Consider the following 20,561-nt stretch of genomic DNA (forward strand, 5'->3'; position numbering starts at 1 on the left):
TGTCTTAAAATAGAAATAAATTATCAAAAATAGTGCTCTTAAAACATTAAATTACTAAAAGTCTTCTGTTTACCCCCCAGAATGGCTTTTTTCCCTTGTCCCACCTTGTTGATGACCAACATGCATGTCAAACAATGGTTAAAATGAGTTTTAACTCTGTATTTATTGGTATTGTTCTGTTTATATAGGTGTATTATAATTAGTACAGTGGGGCATGGTGGATTAGTGGTTAGCACTGTTGCCTCGAACCTCCACGGTTGGGGGGTTGAGTCACACTTCTGCTCTGTGTGTGCAGAGTTTGCATTTTCTCTCTGTGCTTCAGGGTTTCCTCCAGGTACTCTGGTTTCCTCCCCTAGTCCAAAGACATGCATTGTAGGCTGATTTCCAAATAGTCTGTTTTGTGTGTGTGTGTGTGTGTGTGTGTGTGCAGTGGGTTGGCACCCCGTTCAGATTGTCCCCTGTCTTGTGCCCTGAGTCCCCTGGGATAGGCTTCAGGCTTCCTGTGACCCTGTGTAGGATAAGTGTTACAGAAAATTGATGGATGGATGGATGGATAATTGGTACAACATGAATTTTCTTCTTTAACTTTTTGTAAATAATAGTAATTATGCACTGAAGATGTTTCCCACAACATGAGTGCAACCCTGTTACCAAAACCTATTTCACCTAGCAAAGGAAGAGTTAACCTGTAGGGTCGCTTGATGCACAGGAAATGATGTCATCAATTCATTTGCTAACACAATGGCAGTCCAAAGGTAGGTCCTCTCTTCAATTTTTCATATTTTGTCAATCTTTTCATTCTTGACTGACTGTGTCCATCTAACTAACACAACCCTGGTACTTATATTATTAGAATAAAACGTTTACATTTCAAAAGTTTTTTTTCTTTATTTATATAAGGATGTTTGTCCTTGACCTTGACAGACAAGAACCTCAGCTTGTACCTTCTCTTAAGAAAAACTTAACATTAGCATGTATTTGCAACACTTACAGTAATTAGAGTAACAAGGATGCACCTTCCTTCCATTCTCTCAGAAGGGACAGTGAATTATATATAGTAAAATTGATTCTGTATGTATAAATCAGCATAATCTGTATGTTTTAATTGCATTACTGTATTTTTCACACTAGAGGTTGTGATTTTTCTTTTATTGCCACCTGGCAGGGGCACCCCTGAAATCTGGTGAGCCTGTTAAGGGCTTTACATATATTGGAAATATTAACTGAAAATTAAAACAAATGAGTTCAAAAGCTCAGATCTTCTTTAAAGTGCAATTTATGTTGGACTTATAGTCCAGAAAATATTTGATATATGTACTCAAACATTAATGCACATTAGTCACATAAAGCAACTCCTGGGAACACAATGAATTAGCAGAGTTACTTAGTATCTTTTGCATTAGTTGCATTAGGTTAATGCAATTATTTATAGTATTTTATCAGGTCATAGATAGATAGATAGATAGATAGATAGATAGATAGACAGATAGATAGATAGATAGATATTAACTGATTTCAGCAGAGTTCTTCAACACCACTGAGTGCAGCAGAAAAGCAGAGGCTCTACCGTGCCAGGCATGATGCTGACCAACAGAGGAGACAGAAGTATCTAGAAAAAGACAGTGAGGTGGATGAAAGACATAGAAACAGAGAACAAGAAAAGGCAAAAAGACTGCAGTGAGAGAGAACAGCATGTCCACCTAAAAAGGTGGAAGGCGGCTCATAAGAGTAAAAAGCACTCCAGGCATTAAACACTCCTCCAGTCAGCCCTGAACCTCCAGTCAGCCCTGAACCTCCAGTCAGGCCACAACCTCCAGTCAGCTCTCAACCTTGGACTTCATTACCAGGACAGATCTTTTTTTTTTTTAAGATTTCTTCAAGGTCAGTCATGGCAAGGGTGTCCCAGATGGGGTGGGTGACATGCTAAAGAGGAGGGTGGACAGACTTGTCAGCCAAGGAATTGATGTCCCCAGAGCCAAGGCACCTTATGACGCTCTGAGTAAGGGCCAGTTAAAGTTGCAGCTCTGATATGTAGAGGTAACGTAGAGGTAATCAGGACCTTCGCTTTCTATAGCTTGTCAGCTAAAGATATTATAATATTAGCTCTTAACAATATTAAATACTCAAACACTTTTTAGAATAGAATAGAATAGAATAGAAATGTAACTATAAGGTAAATGATTTTTTTTAATTATATAGTGTGCTCAGAAATGATTAAGACCCCTTGAGTGTTTGCACATTTTATTGGTATTTATTTATTTACTTATTTATTTATTTTGCAACTTTATTACAAATAAATAAATAATTTAGATTAATATTCAGACTGTTGCCTAAGGCACTTCAAATTGAGTTCAGGTCCATCCTGTTTGCTTTGATTATATTAAGATGCCTCTAGAACCTGCTTGGAGTCCACCTGTGGCAAATTCAATTGATTGGACATTATTTTAGAAAGGCACACACCTGTGTGTATAAGGTTCCACATTTCACAGTGCATGACAGACCGAAACTAGCCCTGAAGCCTAAGGAACTATTCATAGACCTTTGTGACCAAACTGTGTTCAGACATAGATGTGGCGAGGGTATCAAATATTCCTAAAGCTTTGAATTTGCCCAGGAGCACAGTAGGCTCCATCATTGTGAAATAGAAGAAGCTTAGAGCCACCAGGACTCCCCTAAAGCTGGCCATCTGGCTAAACTCATTAAGAAAGGCCTTGGTCAGGAAGGTGACCAAGAACCCTATGGTCACTCTAACAGAACTTCAGACGTCCTCTGGAGAGATGCGAGAACCTGCCAGAAGGACAACCATTTCAGAAACACTCCATCAATCAGGCCTTTACGGGAAAGTGGCTAGGAAAGCAATCCTAAGTAAAAACACATACAGCAGGCACTTAAAGTACTCTGAATGCATGAGGAAAATGATTCTCAGGTCTGATGAAATAAAAATGGAACTTTTTGAGTTGAAGCTATGTTTTACCAGGTGCTGTTTATCAAATGGCTAATACCATCCCTACGGTGAAGCATGGTAGTGGCAGCATCATGCTATGGGGTGCTTCTCAGCAGCAGGGATGGGGAGGCTGGATTCAATTTTGATTCATGCTGTGTGTTTTTTTTTCTGACTTTATGTGAACGAAAAGATCCATATTCACATAAGCATAAGCAATTAGAAAATAACACTTACTACCCAGGAACAAAAACTGTTACATAGTGTTATGTGTAAAAAAAATAAAATAAAAAAAAAAACTGAAGGGGTTTGAATACTTCTGAACCAACTGTAAATGTGGTTTGCGTTTCTTATTTTAATTAAGGTATATTATTATTGACTAGAATGACTACTAGATGGGTTTCTGAACATTATATTTAGTCAGAAGGTTAAGAATAAAGCCCGCTATAATTTATTGCGCATTAAATTTAATGCAAATTAAAAAGTAGTTGCTTGTAGACAATCAGTGCATTGGTGTGTTTTAGTTGAGTCAGAATTGAGTCTTTAAATGTTATTGTCAGGCTGCGGAGATGGCAGAGATGGCAGAGACGGCGGAGACTGTTTTATTTAAACTACAGGCAAACAAATCCAAAATGCAAGGCAAGATCAAGGTCAGGATACAAGCAGTAGTCAGGTGACGTGCATTCAGTGTAACCAGGGCAAAAGATAAAGACATAAACCAAATAAACAGAACAGGAATCGTAACCAGAAAACACTATAGCAAGATAAAGGCTTGGTATCGACAGGTAAGAAACCCTGAGCGTATACTTTACACTGTGGTGGTGGAATGAATGTACTTTTATACTGTTGGCATGACTGTGTGTAAGTGAGTCGAGGAGTGTGTGATCGGTAGGAAGGTGAACATGAACATGATAGAGTTTATGATGGCTGCTGGATGTTGTAGTCTTCAGCGGCCATGTTTGTAGGCCGCTCTGTGTGAAGCAATGCTGATTCCGGCGCTGACGTGACAGTAATTTTGTCTTTTTAACATGCTATAACACACACACACACACATATATATATATATATATATATATATATATATATATATATGTATATGTGTGTGTTGTGTGTGTGTGTGTGTGTACATATATATATATATATATATATATATATATATATATACTTTTTTTTTAAATATATCAAAATTTCACCATGTGAAGGGTTTTCCCAGACCACCACACATATCTATTGGTTCTCTGCTTATGTGTCTGAGGAGAAAAATAAGTTCCATTTTAGGTGTTAATTTAAATGTATGTGTATATAATATACAGTGTCATCTTTGTAGCATGGATAAATATGTTACCTATATTATCCTTTGCTGCTAGAGGGATTTAGCAGACAGATCGGATATGAGAGTGATATGCTCGTTAGTCTGTTAAGCGTTTTGTTTGTTTTGACTGCTTGTTTCCTTTGACCTTTACCAGCTGTTCCAAAATGTCAAAGCCTGCAGTCTTTTAAGAAAGACATTTCTTTTGGAGTCACTTCAGACAAACCAGTGGAACAAAATTGCATGTCCTTCATATTTGTTCTCTGACCGGAGAAGATTTGATTCAACAAAATACAAAAGTAACATGAGCTTCAGGTTTCATTCAGTGAGGAAGTTATTCTTTGGCCTCGGGAGAGGAGCACAGCTGATTGATGAAGTTACCACTGAAACACTTCACTGTTTGCTATGAACAGCTGTGGAATGGATTTAGACCCAAGGAACCTTTCCAAAACACACAAGTGCACATGGACTGGATTAGGAGTTTTTAATTTTAGAAGTCATTTGGGGTGTAATTTTAGTCAGGAAGGCTAATCTCCTTTGGGCCAGTTGAAATAAAGCACAAGGATAAAATAAAGCACATACAATATTCAAATCAAAGTGCTGTTCATTCTTGAGTATAGAATTTACTCTGAAACTTCCAGATATTTTCTAAAACTGCAGAATATTTCAGTAAAAACTTATAGAGAGCCAAAAGAAACAAAGAAAATTGACAGATTATAAATAAAAGGTTTAATTTTCCACATCAAAGCAAATATTTACATTTATACAGAGATTAACCTAAAAAAAAATCAAGAATATATCAAATTTATGAACTATTGTTTTGTTTTCATCAGTGCACTATAAAGACAGGCCTTCATGCAAAACAATTAGAAACTGTTACTGTTATTTGTGTCAAAATATGAACAAACTGCAGGTATTTAGTCCTTCCCATTTATAGTTTAGTCAATTGCTTCCCTTATCCAACAATATTTTAATCTAATTATAATAATATAACCTCATTTATAGGAGATCTATGAAGTAGACTTCCTGTTAGAACAAAGTGTAGTTCAAAAGTTATACACAGTGAGTCGTGAGAGTTGGTGACTTAAACTGATACACTTAAAAATTAAGCATTCCAGAAAGTGCTCTTTAGAGCATTGGGATAGAAGAGCTATTCTATTGCACTTCAATGGTTCCCTTTCCGTCCATATTTCTATTGTTGCAACCTTAATTTATGGAAAACCAAATTAAGGAAACCAAAAAACGTTTCTTCTATGGCATCACCTTTTCTGGTACTTTCATTTCATTTTTTTTTTCATTTCAAGTTCAAATGACATATATCAGCAGAAAGATATCCGTATTAAAAATCCAAAGCTGATGTTCTGGACATGGCCTTCATTCATTCATCATCATTCATCTTCTATAAGCGCTTTAAGGTCGCAGTGGATCCAGAGCCTGTTCTGGGAATGCTGGGTTCGAGGCATGAATACACCCTGGATGGGACATTAGTCTCACACACACATTCATACAGACTGTCACACACACTCCTTCACACATAGGGGCAATTTAGCATAGCCAAATTGCCTACTAGGGGGTGGGAGGAAACCAGCGAACCCCGAGGAAACCCACGCAGACATTCAAACCCAGAAGAACATTCAAAACTCCATACAGACAGTAACTCAGATCAAATCAGGACCAAACCGGGGTCCCTGGAATTAATACAGCTCCAGTGGATATTGAAACACCTGTCCAATGTTAACTTAGCCCTGAATATGGCCCAGTATGCACTTGTAGTTGTTTCAGTAGGAAGGTATTCATAACATGAAGTGAACAAGTTTGCACTAACTATGCAGATTCATTACAGAGTATTTCGTATAAACGTAGTGCTATGGAAAGGATCTTTGGAGATGATGTGTGTGGCCATCCTTTCTTTCTTGGTACATAGTATTTGACCCCATTACCGAAGATACTGGGGAACTTCCACCTGTTTAAAGAAAAGTACAGGTCATTGGTCATCCTTTTATTTTTCACCTGAGTGAGTTTTGAGTGCAATTTAGAGTAAACATTGCAGTCATACTGTAGTTTATACCTACTTACAGTACCACTCAAGTCTATGAAGATCCGTTTATTTAATAAATTTGTCTTTATATTAGATAAAGTAGAAAGATTTATTTGCCCATATTGATTATGATATGTCAAATTTAAAAATATCGTCTATTAATAGGAAAGACAAGTCTTGTTTATTTAGTCTGGCAATGCTGTTGCCCAGCACTGAGAGGTATTTGACTTATCAAGAAAGTGTAAATAGAATCTATTTATAGTGGCTGTGAATGATAAATGACTGGTATTTCTGGGGCTCACCATCCTGCTATCTCAGGGTAACACTGATTTTTCATGACAGAGATATAACCAGCACAAGGATCATAATTTAATTGTGTTTACTGTTTATGTTCTACCAGCACCTAGAACATGTCAGTATAATGGGCTCTGGTGTAACCAGAATACAGCCTGAAGGAAATCCTGGAATACAGCCTGAAGGAAATCCTGGAATACAGCCTGAAGGAAATCTTTACATTACACCCCCATACACACATGTAATAAGTAATTTGGTGCAAATAAATTTGACAGGAATGATCAGGCACCATTGGAATGCAGATAGTCCTGACACCTGTTCTACAGTGGATTCATTTTTTGTGAGTGATCAGCTTTCGTTTTTTCCGATTTTCTCTTTCTTATAGAATATCATGTGTGGATGCAGAACTTTTTTATGTTATAATATTCTTGTATTATGATACTCACCCGTTTCAGGGATTTGATACTGCTTGCTCGGATAGCGGCCATGAGTTCGTCATGAGCCGACCGCATTGGCGTAGAGGGTCTGGAGCTGTCTCTGTCTGCGATGGGCTTCAGTGCATTTTTCAGCTCCTTAAGGATGTTTTCGGTCCCGTTTTCCTTGGGAACCTCTTTCTTCCCTTTTTTGGACTTACACTTGCCTTTACTCTGAACCTGTTGCTTTTTGGCACTTGCTTCTTGAAGTTTGATCACCTCTGCGATCTTTCTGGTTGGACCTCTTTTTACAGTAATGCTCTGGGGTTTGGGGGGAGGTGGAGGTGGAGGAGGAGGAGGTGGTGGAGGTGGTGGAGGAGGAGGAGGAGGTGGTGGAAGACTTGGTTGAGGATTCCTTTTTATGACATCATTACGTGGCAGCTTTGGAGAGGACCACGGTGAACTCCGAGGAGACCCATATGGAGAAGAGGTTGGTGTGCTCTTCTGTAGCGCACTTGTGCGTGGGTTAATTGGAGTTGAGGCACCTCCTTGCTGCTGACGTAGTTCTTGCATTCTCTTCTGCCTTTGAAGATCCTGATTGCGTGTGAGGATGCCAGTCATGCTCATTCGAGGGCCAGGCAGGTCAAATTGGTAGCCAAGCTTGAGCAGGGTGGTGTTCTCTCTCAACAGTTTTACCATCTCCATCTCTACCTGACCTCCGCAGATATGGCGCTGGTTGTGGAAGCGTAGCTCTGTCAGAGTGCTATTGTGTGTAAGTACTTGCACTATTGCTAGGATACCCTTTCCTGTGATGTAGTTAGACTCAATATTTAGCTTAGTAATGTGGCAGTTCTCCTTCAGCATTTTGGCAATTGCAAAGGCTACTGGGTCATCAGCATGAGTGTTCGCCAAACTAAAAGCCTGCACATGGGTGTTGGAGCGCAGGGCTTCTGTGAAGCGGATCAAGTTTTCCTGGGAAATGTTATCAATATTGTTGAGATTGACTTCAATGGTGTCAGGGTCATCACGGAGGATCTTTTCCAGAGCCTCATCTAGGACAGTGGGGTTTCCTGACAACTGATTTGACTCCTGTGGTGAATTTCTCCTCACAGAATTTTCTGGCTTGAGGCTTGAGTGACCGTTGTACATGTTATGCAGAGGAACACATTTCTCCAGAACACTCTCCTTTTGGAGGTTGTTTTCCTGCTTTCTGACAATCTCTTTTTCTTCTTCTTCTTCTTCCTCCTCCTCCTCTTCTTCTTCCTCCTCCTCCTCTTCTTCTTCCTCCTCCTCCTCCTCCTCTTCCTCCTCCTCAGTAATTGGCTCCTCTAGTTCACCCTTCTCTTCATTATCTTCTTCATCATCATCTATACAACCATCCTTTTCCTTCTCATCCTCAGATTCTTTCTCCTCTTCTGAGTCCTCGCTGTTGCTTTCTGTCATATTCTCTTTTTCATTATTTTCACCACCCTGGAATCCACAGCAAAACTGGAATACACATTTCAAGGTCTGGACTCAGCGGTTAGATTGAATTTTCTGCTTGGGTCATGTCTAACTACAGTGTTCAGCATTACAGCATTACAGTGCTCAGGTAATAGTTAGAAAATAAAGAGATTATTCTGAAACTTTTCATTATAAATATAGTAAAAAATATCATTAAAAATGCTACAACCCAATATTTCTTTTGGCAGGATAGTATTGTACATGAAATACAACATATTTAACAAATAATCACAGTTAATATAGTTGTTCTTTTCTCGGTTACTGACCTGGGGGCTTGAAGATCCCATCCTTTCATTTTCGAGAATCTGGCGTGTCTCTTTCTCCCAGTATTTTAGGAGAGCCTCTCGGCTAAATGTGCCCGTGGGGGTTTTATCTGTCTGGTCCCTCTGCCTTAGTCCAGTGGGGACTTTATCATCTGGATCAATATCAGCCAGCTCCTTTTCCAGTTCCTGGAGCTCTTCGGCTGTCAGTGAGGCAAGCAGCTCATCCTCATCCAACTCCTCGTACTTGCTCAGCTCCCGGCGATAGCCAAAGGAACTCATGGCCTTTTGCGAGGTAAAGACCACAGTGTAAACCTGTCCTTTCAGTTGAGATTGTAGTGTTAACGATCACGAGATTGAGGGTGACTGATATCAGGAGGTACTGCTGGAGCAGATAGAGGAGCTTTAAGAACTTGATCAGAGGGGTACATGACAAAGCCCTGGTCTGTGATGCAGCAGCTATTTTCGGAGAGGGGAGTCAACCAGATAGATACGCAAAAAGAATGTGAGCTCAGTCAGTTGCTGTACTGAGGCCTTGTCAGCCGATCCTTGTAACATTGTTCATGCCCAAAATAAGCCCAACTCTGTAATGAGGAAAGGGTGTAGAAATAAGCACTGAGCCGTCATGACTAGTGCTTTCATATTATAGTGCAGCAAATACTTACCACATTAAATCTGTAAATGTTTACCTGTGTTTATGCTTGACTTGCTCATCTACAAGGTCCTGATACTGCTACCCACCGTTTTGCTGAAATATTCTTTTTTTTTTCGTTTAAGAATTATGAAATAGGCAGTGAAAAAAAGATGGATTATTATACAAATACTCACCTCGGATCCTTACCTTCCTAGTCTTTCCCAGTTAGTGATATTCTGGATGAACTGGTTGAGAACATCTCACCAACTTTGTTTGCCAGCATATTTTGGCAGTACTGACATGGAATTTTGTTGGTCAGATAACAGCAGTGTTTAGGAACACTGCCTGAATCATGTGTACTCGATCAGCTCTGGTGTTGTGACTCAAGTAAAAGTGATATTTGTATAATATTGTTAGTCGTTCATCAAATCTCTGAATCAGGATAATAATCTGAATCAGGAACTGTGCCAGGCATTAGAAAGGAGCTGGTTCAAGCCAACATATTCTGCCCTATCATGTATAATGTTTCTAAATTTATATCCAGTCCTTGTTTATGTGTGTTTACAAGCAATTAATCAAAAGGTTTTTTTAATACTAAGTTGTTTGTGTACCAAGCCAAAGTGGTTTTTGAACAATGTATAAAAACAAAATATATATCATCACTCTTTATACAGTTGAGGCCAAAAGTTTACATACACCTGTCGAACTGTTGAACAAAAATTGAACTGTTTGGCCATAATGATATCAGCACTATATATGGAGAAAAAAGGGTGAGGCTTTTAAGCTGACGAACACCAAACCCAACTGTGAAGCATGGGGGTGGCAGCATCATGTTGTGGAAGTGTTTTGCTGGAAAAGAGACTCAGAAAATACATGGTATCATGAGGAAGGAGGATTATCTAGAAACACCGAAGGAACACTTCAAGACATCTGCCAGAAAATTAAAACGTGATCGCAACTGCCTCCAAAATTGTAACAAAATGTTTTAAAGATAACAAAATGAAAGTATTAGAGTGGCCATTACAAAGCTCTGACCTGAATCCCATAGAAAAAGTGTGTCAGGAAAAGTAAGGTAACAAGAAAATTGAGTTTAAATGTCTTTGTCCTAGGTGTATATAAACTTTTGATCTCAACTGTAATATCACTGACAATTTTCAACTTTAACCAATTTCTGTTTTTAATACATGATGACATTAAACTAGTAGAAAACAACAGTACCAGAAAATAGCTAATATTATACATTCTACCATTATACATTCCATATACAAATTCACATTTTCATTTGTCCATACAAGTCATACTCCTTGTAGATTAGATAGTTCTTTAACGCAGGGGGGAAAGGAAGTGCACTCATAAATCTGGTGTTGTTTAGTCTTCTCAGGGTTATCCTCTTCCTTATAGCCAGCCTGCACAGATGTTGCAGACAGCGTGGGTTTCCTAAATTCACATCAAGAAGGGACAGATGTTCATCACATGTTTACTGTACACTTTTAGGCCAAATGACTACAGTGAAATAGAACACACACTGCAGTATTGCTTACTAAGAATGTCACAGATCTCGGGCCACTCATTCTGGGTCTCTAAGATCTTCTGCAGTTTGGGGCAGATGGGAACGTGTATCACATAGTCTAGAAGAATTCGTACAAGCCGTCCTACCAGGTGCTTCAACCAGCTCACACTGATGAAATCACAAAACTAACAGACACAGAACATGTAGCATATTAGAGTTGTACTGAGAGTACTGACTCAGCTTGAGCGACTTACTGCTATTACTGATAACGTGTTCAGGTTTATCCTTAAGCACATGCGCAACAAGCACTCTAGGGTGTAAGTGTTGTGCAGCTCTTATCTTGGGGTTAACCCAGTTTTCTTGTTTTTTACAGTTTTGCCGAATGTGTTTTTATGGATTTGCAGCCTGTGTCTATTTGTGACCCTTGCTATGGACTACGACAATAATTCACTGATCTATGGTTCTCACGTGATATACTTTTGCTGTTAAATCCATATAACTTATGCTGATTGTTCTAAATGACAATGCATGTTTTGTTTGATGTGGGTTGTTAAGCCTTTTTTGAATAACAGCACATTTGTAAAACTGCACGAGTAGTGATAATAAGAAGTCCTAATATAATGTAGACTAATCGACTTTTTGAGCCAGATCAAGACTGACTTAAAACACGCCAAATACAGTATCATTATTGAGCCAGCTTGGCCTGCCTTAATTGGCCCATAAAAAGGACTTCCATGGATTTTTGGATCTTTGATCAGTTAGTGTTTACTGTATTGGAAAACCTACTCTCTTAGGAAAACTACGCAAGAAAATATACCACATAATAATAGTGTTAATTCATAACTGCAGCTATAGACAAATCCAAAACATGGACATCTTTACCTGGCGGAGAACCAGGAACTCACCGTCACTTTGTTCAAGTAGCTGCAAGTGTCATCGGCAGTAGTGTAGCTCTGTGTAAAAATGCAGAAGTTGTGCTCACACTGAAAGCAACTTTCAATATGATAGCCATTGTTGAGTAATAAACGCATCATTATTTCGTCATGAAGACAGTACTGTAGAGCTGTGGGGAACACCGTGTCACAGATAGCTGTGAAGAAGCAGTTCACATTGGCGCCGTGGGCCAGCAACAGCCGCACAAGCTCGTAATGGCTGGCCCTCACAGCTACGAGGAGGCAGAACAGAGGGTCGAGGTCAGGATTTGCCCCGGCCCCCAGCAGCATTTCTGCACATGTGACATCACCATTACACACTGCAAAATACAGCGGTGTCTTCCTCATGTCACCATAGTTGCTGGAAATGTGGTCACCCAGAAGAGAGTTGACATCAAAGCCCTCCTCGATAAGTAAATTCAGGCAGGAAGCGTGGCCTCCGTCTGCAGCGGAGTGCACCGGACTCATCCCAGACTGGTGGATGGCCCTCTTAGTTGTTACAGGGATCAGAGTTTTCAGAGCTCTGTTGATTTAAAGAGATAGATGCTATGAAAGAATCCTGAGCTAGGAACAACTTTCATATCTATATCTGTAGCCTCAATTTCTAAAGGGTTTTCAATATTTTTTTTGTGAAAAATTATAATGATTTTGTTAGTGGAAAAGTAATAGTTTCTCTGATTGTCCCTCCAATTTGAGTAAATAATGATAACGGTTGTGTTATCTTATACAATTATTTGGTCCATTCCTTCCATTCCTTTGTCCATCTCCTGAAAGATGGCAATAATTCTGGAGTTGCTGTCTGGCTAATCAGTGCATATAAAATTATAGAAATATATTTCATTCACTAAAAAATAAATTACATTTTTACTAAAATACATCATAAAATGCATTTTAAGGGATTAAAACAAAATCAAAGACAGGAAAGGAAAAACATGGTTCGAGAACATGCCTTTATCTTTATCTAATCACACTCTCTGTCTACTTAGATGTTCTACAAAAATATATCAGATCCATATAAAACAGCAACATAGAAAATTAAAAGACAAGTGTAGACAGTGTTGCCAGGTTTCATCAAAATTTCCATCCCAACTGCTCAAAAAATGTACAAAAGACCTGAAACTATCCCAAAAAGCTCGGGAATTGGAAAAGAGAGACACATTTGTCTACTTTTTCTCAGTCTTTGTGTGGGAAGCAAGGTCATTTGTTTGCAAACACATTTCTGATTTTCAGCGTCTGCAGAACACCTTTTTTATTATCTCCTGGTAGGGCCATTATCCATCCCACAATCCTTTCTTCCCTCTCCAAATCTGCACAATATATCTTACAAAAGAAATGGTTCTGTACATCATAGATACACTGTCTGCGCTAACACTTTGTTGGCCATGGCCTGTGTTTTTTTGAAAACTGATTAAATGTAATTCTGATTATTTGCTTTAAAACAAGATTTTGGTGGTTGCCAACTATTTTTAAACTAACTGTGACCCTGGCAACCCTGACTGTTGCTCATCCCTGTGTTGTATACCACTTGACGTGTTTACTAACAGCTGCTATTAAGTAGTGAGATGCTTTTGTGCTATAGGCTCACAGATAATGGCCTTCATATGCAGCACGATGAATGGGAAGCTGAAAGGCGAAACTGGCCACATTAGGATTTGCACCGTGACGAAGGAGCAGGAGGATGCAGTCAAGGTTCCCTGAGCCTGCTGCATCATATAGCACTGTGTCTCCATTGGCGGCCTGTGCAGCAACATCACCCCCTAGTGGAGAAGAAAAGCAGCTTGCTCAAAATCATCGATCAGGGTCCGGTTCTTCGTAAATCACTTAACAAATCCAGGCTAACATGATGTATGACAGAATTACCAGTCATCATAATGCCATATAATTAATAATTCAATTAATTCTAGTTTTCATAATGGCAAGAATACAACCTCATTTGAGTGCAATATATTTAGTAGGCTAAAAGCATGCACGTGATTTTCTAGGCTTGTTTCCAACACTTCTCTCCAACTCATAATTCCCATGAGCCCTTCATCACAACAAGGTCTCCATTCTCAAAGAGGCCAATCAGGTTCTCGATCCTCAAACAGGCCAGTCATGTAACGCAGTCATGCTCAACCCAAACTTGGAGCCATTTTGTTGACTCACCACCTCTAACAGAAAGGTGGAGGTCAGGTGCAGTGCCAGTTGAATCACTTACCAGGTGGGACAAGAGCCTCAGTTAGTACATTATGTGTGATGAAAAGGCATGGACTAGATATAGTTAGTTAAATTTCAGTTCAGTTTATATAAAAGTACCACAAAGGACTGACCTAGATGCAGAGTTTGGGCAGAAGGGCTATATCATCCCACATTTTTTGAGGTTATTACATAATTTAATGTCAACACACGATTTTACTCATTTTGATAGTCAGTGTTTAATTAAATTCTTTCAGCGCTGTGTTTATACAAAATAAGGCTTTGGTTTGGCTTGGCTCACCAGTAAATGAAGCTTTAATTAAATCATAGTGTAGTTAAGTCTGGCCTATTCAAGCGAAAAATGAAAAAACCTAGCAATAATCCTACATAATACCATTAATTTCAGTAAAAACAAAGGATTTCAAAAGACAAACCTCCACTGATATTGGGTCACATGCAGGTAACCTGGACAGAAAGAGATCTTACTTGTCCCCTGTTCTATTTTATATTTAACAAGACATTTCTATATTTTAACTCTTTAATAAAGCTCCTGAATACATATTACATAATTTACTGATTTTTTTTTCTGATTTTGAAACCATGATTGCATTACTATGGCAAAAATAAGGGCTGTGCTCAAATAAGTGCTCATGTCTATGCAACTTTAATGAATAAGGGCCATTAATATGAATTGTGGTGTCTTTTAACCTACGTTATAGTTAATCAGTTCAAATAGTCCTTGATCCTCTATTATTTGAGAAATATAATTTGCCATCATTTTATTTCTTTTTTGTTTATTTTATTTCTTTTTTGTTTGTTTTATAACAGACTACTTTAAACTCACATGACTGTCAACAGATCCAGATTTTCATATCTCACTCTCTTAACTACATAACATTCTTCCTGTTGGTTTCCCTGTAGCTACTGAGTATCTCATAGTAATGTGAAGTAATGTGAATTAAGATAATTAACTAAATATTAAGCAGGGTTTTCAAGGGTAAATTGAAATAGGTCTGGATAGTAAACTTAATCCCTCTACAGCATCAGCAAGGTTATAACCTGGGTTATGTGCACTTTATAGTCCTTTATGTTGATCTTAGTTATTATATTATATTATATTATATTATATTATATTATATTATATTATATTATGCTTGTCTTGCACTAAATGTTATTAGGAATAATTGTATTGTAAGTTTCTGCACTAGATACTTGATTATTATTATTATTATTATTATTATTATTATTATTAATTATTGTCATTACTATATTCCATCCATCCATCCATTTTCCATACCTCATTTCATACACAGGGTTGTGCGAAGCCTGGAGCCTATCCCGGGGACTCAGGGCACAAGGGGGGACACCATGAACAGGTTACCAACCCATCACAGGACACAATCACACACCCATTCACACACTACAGACAATTTAGAGATGCCAATCACCCTACAACACATGGCTTTGGACTGGGGGACGAAACCCCTGAAGCACAGGGAGAGCATGCAACAGGCAACAGTGCTAACCACTAAGCCACTGTGCTTAATATAAATTATAACTGAGTCTACAGTGTCTGTTTAAGGTGCAATATTTGGATTGTGTTGTATGTTGTGCTGTCTGTGACGTGTGTGTTGTATACTGTGTTGAATGTATCGTGTTGTGACCAAACACCAAGAAAAATTCCTAATACATGTAATGTATATGGCGACTAAAATGATTCTGATTCTGATAGTAAGACATTTTTTATCTTATTTCATAAGCACTTTTATCCACTTACTTCAAAACATTGTGTACAACAGTTATGCTCCATATTACCATTTTGAATAAGGATTTCCAAGATGTCAGTATGGCCAAACTCAGCAGCGATTCCCAGTGGTGTGACACCGTGCATGTCTCGAGCTGAGACCTTCCCACCGTGCCTCAGGAGCAACATCAGGATGTCAGCACAGCCCACCTTGGCTGCCTCGTGAGTGGCCGTCCACTTTTTCAGACACACCTGTTCCACAAACGCACCGCCTAGTATCAGCGCTAGTACCATGTCATAGGAGCCAACCCTGACCGCTGTGGAAGGACAAACAACACATGAAGGTTATGTTTGTTTCTTTTATCAAAAAGCTTAATGTTTATTCACACTACAATTCTTGCCTAATGTTTTTTTAGTTTGTATTTTGTGTCCATAAATTTTATGCTCTGTTGAAATGCACATCCTCATGATAGTTCTTTAAATAGTTAAATATATAAGGTATATTTTCTGAGATACATTCAATATAATCCTAGGAAAACACACTGATGAAAGAAGAGCCATGTCTCTGGAAAAGTTAGGACAACGTTGAACGTGAATTTATTCTCAGGAAAGCATGGCATATTTATATAAATAAAACATTAAGTGCTACTTGGAACATTACCTAGCAGAAGTGGGGACTCGTTTTTGCTGTTGGTGTTGTGAGGGGACGCGCCATGCTGCAGCAGCACCTTCACATTCTCCACATGTCCAGCCTGAGCAGCGAGAGTCAGCGCCGTCTCACCGTCAGCTGTAACCTCTTCCATGCTCACCTCATGGGATGCTGATCAGGCAAACAAAATCACACATAGCCCATTCAAAATTGTCTGCAAGATTGTCTGCTGCCGGTAGATTCATCTCTGCAATAATTGACAGACCTCATTTGTACCAGTAAACAAGTCTAGTAGATTTTAATTGTCTTCTTTGCAAGTGCAACTGCCCGTCACACATATAGCATATTCTTTACCTCAACACATGTACATACTGTTGTTCACAGTCATCCTCATACTGTTGTAACACTACTTGTACTACACTCTACAACTTTAAGCTTTTTTCTTTTTCTCTATTTGTACTATTCACTCTTAAACTCTTATGGAGCATCACTCTATTTGCACAACTCCTTCTACATGTATTCAGACTCATGCAATACCTTTTCTCCCAAACATGTGAAATCTCTCCCTGTGTTACTGTCCTGTATAGTGTAACTATTTGCTTGTTTGTACGCACTTTAAATTACTGTACGGATGAGCCACTGTGGCACAAAAATTTCATTGTTTCTTGTTTACTCTGGAAACAATAACATAAACTTGAAACTTGAAACTTACAACCAAATCTAATGAGATGAAAGATCTTCCCTTCAAACCATGGTGGTTCATGTACAACAATAAGGGGCCCATATACAGACAACTACACTGCACATAAAATAAAACAGTCCCAGTATAACTTTTATAGTTACTAGTTAGTATAGTCACAAGTCTTACGTCGTTGTTAAATAAATTGAAAAATAGAAAAATGTTCAAGTCTCAATGTGAAGGTGACTAAAGCAGAGGCATTATGGTTAGGCAGACAGAAAGACTCATGGCCTTCTGTAGTAACACGCCCTAGGAACACACTTTTCTTACAAAGAAATTGCTATAAAATTGCTATAAATCTACAATTGTTATTTATTGTCTGTATAATTGTTATGATGTGGATAAAAAGTTTTATGTCTATGGATAACAAAAAAAGGGGCTGCATGTTCTAGAAGAAATAATTCTAGAAGAAATATTGAGGTTTCTTTATCTTTAAGTGTAACTATCAAACTTAATCCTTAAACACAAGAAGCTTACCTAACTTTTACCTTCTGTTATTAGAATACTTGTGTGAGCTGAACAAACATATACCTACCACTACAGAGGAATAATCGATATCTACTAATGAAACAAGTCAGTGTATTACAAGTCAAATCATTTACTCAGTTAACTCAGAAGTATGGGCTAAACCAAGTCAGTATTAATGCACTATTGTAGCAAGGATTACTATCTTTTATAGAAGATTAATATTTTCTATAACATTAGAATGGAAAATGAAATTAACTTCAACTGCCACTTATGCAATAGTGTAAAGATGTCAAGAATGTCCACAATGCACCTGAAACTGCAGCTGTGACGCAGATGTACCAGAATGGTGCCAGCAAAGAATATATAAGTATGCTCTATTCCTTTTTTTTTTTTGGTCACCAGGTAGACTTGAGCAATAGTTTTTCACTTTAAGATGAATCACAGTGTATTACCTAACCATTATCTTTTGCCTGAAATGAAAAAAGTGAATACCCAGATCTGTCCCTGGTGCCTGTATGAAATGCAAACTGCTATAGCTCGGGGTATTTATTTGTTCTACCATTGTGCAACAGAAAACTAGGTTTGGGAGAATTTTCTTAACTGGCTAGATGGGATTAAAGTCTCACTTTCTGTTTTGCAAACCTTGAATGGATATTAACACCATAGGGCAAAATCTGATTTAAAAGCCGTATTGCTGAACTGTTGCATATTAATAGCAAAATATTTATTTATCAGTGTCTCATGGACAAGCCTGAAATATACTGTACATTTCCAGCAATGGTCCAGCAAAACAGTACACAAAGTTTAAAAACAAATGGAAGCTAATTTTCATAGCCTGATGTTTCTTTTGAGTGAGAGCTCCAGTAGGATCATGCTCTTGTCAGTCATCCTGTGGCATTAGACAAAGTAATATTCAATTATTATACTCCTTAGACATTTCGAAACCCTTGACCTGGTGTGTTATACAGTATCTATCACATGTTGTGCCTGCATTACTTGTATTACCTGTATTACTCGCCTTTGTAAAATGCAGTGAGGGTCGATACCTGTGTGGAGTGACTGTAATCTGTAATACTACTGTAATCTCCACTCACCGAGTAGAACAGCATCCAGAATCTCTGTGTTTGGCCGTACGGAGGCTCTGTGAAAGGGAAGCCAACTTCTACTGTCCGTCTGTGTAAAGGCACTTCTTTTCCCATGCAGTGCCCGCAAAGTGGCCAAGTCACCTGGAGCAGATAAACAGCACTTTAAAGAATTGTTTGTCCTCTGTATGCTGTATATTTGCAGTGTGCTTTTAAATATTATTTGCTGTGAGCTTTGCTATGAATAAGTGATGTCCAAAAAAATATATATATATCAGGATCAAATCCTGACAGGTTCAATGTAAAAAAAAAAAAAAAAGATAATATACACTTTGTATTAAAATACATTATAATAATAAAAATAATAATTGGATAATATTTTCACATTATTATTCATCAGTTGTATAATTAGCATATATGCCACAGAGATAAGAGAATTTGGCTGTACCTTGGTCTATAGCTGCTAAAATCTTCACATTGTCATCACTCGCTGTTTCCATTGTACTTGAGAGATTTTTTTTTTTAAAAATTAAAAAAAGAGGTTAGTTTGAAACATGCAAAGAAATACTGGGCATTTGATATGATCTGGGAGCAGTAAAATCTTTATTTTACACACCTCCATTTTGGACAGAGGGGTGAAGTGCTGTCCTGAAGGCTTCTCCGGATGGCAAGGTCAATAAGCTGTTCTTCTTCTTCTTCATCCAGTTGCTCTGCCATTTTAACAACAAACTACTGCACATGTAAACAAACGTCAGCTCCACACGCTGCTGATATGAAAGTCTCCTGAATATACTCTACGATATAATGTAATAGGATAGGCTATAAAGCTTTTAGCATACAGTTACACAAACAGCGGTTTATATTTAGACTTGACCCCTATTCCACCAACCAAGAGTACACAGCTCGAGATCAAGTTTAAGTGATCAAAATAAGTTTACACGTTTGCTCATCTGCTCCATTTACACCAGTAAATAAATGGCAGAATGTGACTTTTGCAGCCGCCATGTGATGGGATTTGATCACAGGATTTGATCGCTTTGTTTTAAGAAACAAATATAATGTTAATGCACATTGCTTGTATGTTTTTTTGTTTGTTTGTTTGTTTGTTTGTTTGTTTTTATGTAAAGGCATAGGGGTTCATGGTGGCTTTGTGGTTAGCACATTTGCCCCACACCTCTGGGGTTGGGGGGTTGATTCCTGGTTCTCCCCGTGCTTCAGGGGTTTCCTCTGGGTACTCTGGTTTCCTCCCCCAGCCCAAAGACATGCACTGTAGGTATAGCATCTCTAAAATTGTCCTGAGTGTGTGTGTGCGATTGTGCCCTGTGGTGGGTTGGCACCCCGTCCATGGTGTGCCCTGACTCCCCTGGGATAGGCTCCAGGCTCCCTGTGACCCTGTGTAGGATAAGCGGTACAGAAAATAGATGGATGGATGAAAAAGCATTTGAGCTTGTATATACAGTATGAATGTGTATATTTATATATGGTCCCATTATTCTTCGTCTACACTAAACCTACATTGTCTGTCTGTGGAATTGTGTATAATCAATAGACCTAGAAATATTGGTCCATTCACTTCTTGTGTGTTGATGTGTTAAGGTAATCTCTCTTCAAGAATATTTATGAGAGCCCCTAGTGGCCAAAAGAATTTTTTGACACCTGATCATCACACTCATATGTGCTTGTTGAACATCCCATTCCAGATTTAGTTCCCCTTTGCTGTTATAATAACCTCCACTCTTCTGGGAAGGCTTTCCACTAGATTTGTGATCATTCAGCTACAAGAGCATAAGTGAGATCAGGCACTGATGTTGGGTGAGGAGATCTTAACCTTAACACACCATGTCTTCATGGAGCTCGCTTTGTGCACAGG

The 20,561-nt window shown here is 38.4% G+C and overlaps 2 protein-coding genes across 3 annotated transcripts; both read right to left on the bottom strand.

Annotated features, from left to right (window-relative positions):
- Positions 1 to 4,956: 4,956 nt before the first annotated feature.
- Positions 4,957 to 9,342, bottom strand: lmod2b (leiomodin 2 (cardiac) b). 2 transcript variants are annotated; one of them, XM_026922569.3, is made up of 3 exons: positions 8,765 to 9,342; positions 7,029 to 8,465; positions 4,957 to 6,213 (listed from the first exon to the last, which is right to left on the bottom strand). In XM_026922569.3, the coding sequence occupies exons 1-3, from the start codon at positions 9,038 to 9,040 to the stop codon at positions 6,187 to 6,189; spliced, it is 1,740 nt and encodes a 579-aa protein (XP_026778370.3). In that variant the 5' UTR covers positions 9,041 to 9,342; the 3' UTR covers positions 4,957 to 6,186. The 2 variants fall into 2 exon arrangements, with proteins under 2 accessions (XP_026778370.3, XP_026778369.3); XM_026922568.3 differs by having other exon boundaries at positions 7,029 to 8,483.
- Positions 9,343 to 9,978: 636 nt separating this feature from the next.
- Positions 9,979 to 19,495, bottom strand: asb15b (ankyrin repeat and SOCS box containing 15b). The gene is made up of 9 exons (XM_053241719.1): positions 19,308 to 19,495; positions 19,140 to 19,195; positions 18,704 to 18,835; positions 16,415 to 16,573; positions 15,825 to 16,070; positions 13,420 to 13,591; positions 11,808 to 12,357; positions 10,934 to 11,087; positions 9,979 to 10,829 (listed from the first exon to the last, which is right to left on the bottom strand). The coding sequence occupies exons 1-9, from the start codon at positions 19,406 to 19,408 to the stop codon at positions 10,663 to 10,665; spliced, it is 1,737 nt and encodes a 578-aa protein (XP_053097694.1). The 5' UTR covers positions 19,409 to 19,495; the 3' UTR covers positions 9,979 to 10,662.
- Between the last annotated feature and the right edge of the window lie 1,066 nt (positions 19,496 to 20,561).

Source organism: Pangasianodon hypophthalmus, chromosome 18, assembly GCF_027358585.1.
Source record: "Pangasianodon hypophthalmus isolate fPanHyp1 chromosome 18, fPanHyp1.pri, whole genome shotgun sequence".
NCBI classification, from domain to species: Eukaryota; Metazoa; Chordata; class Actinopteri; order Siluriformes; family Pangasiidae; genus Pangasianodon; species Pangasianodon hypophthalmus.

What these genes read in the sequence shown, in the direction of transcription:
- asb15b (XM_053241719.1), bottom strand. Translation starts at nt 19,408, where the DNA reads ATGGCAGAGCAACTGGATGAAGAAGAAGAAGAACAGCTTATTGACCTT. An exon ending in TTTAGCAGCTATAGACCAAG is followed by an intron (nt 18,836 to 19,139) that starts GTACAGCCAAAT and finishes TATCTGCTCCAG; the next exon opens with GTGACTTGGCCACTTTGCGG. An exon ending in GGAAATCCTTATTCAAAATG is followed by an intron (nt 13,592 to 15,824) that starts GTAATATGGAGC and finishes CTTCTCCACTAG; the next exon opens with GGGGTGATGTTGCTGCACAG.
- lmod2b (XM_026922568.3), bottom strand. Translation starts at nt 9,040, where the DNA reads ATGAGTTCCTTTGGCTATCGCCGGGAGCTGAGCAAGTACGAGGAGTTG. An exon ending in TGGGATCTTCAAGCCCCCAG is followed by an intron (nt 8,484 to 8,764) that starts GTCAGTAACCGA and finishes TGTGTATTCCAG; the next exon opens with TTTTGCTGTGGATTCCAGGG. An exon ending in GTATCAAATCCCTGAAACGG is followed by an intron (nt 6,214 to 7,028) that starts GTGAGTATCATA and finishes TTCTTTAAACAG; the next exon opens with GTGGAAGTTCCCCAGTATCT.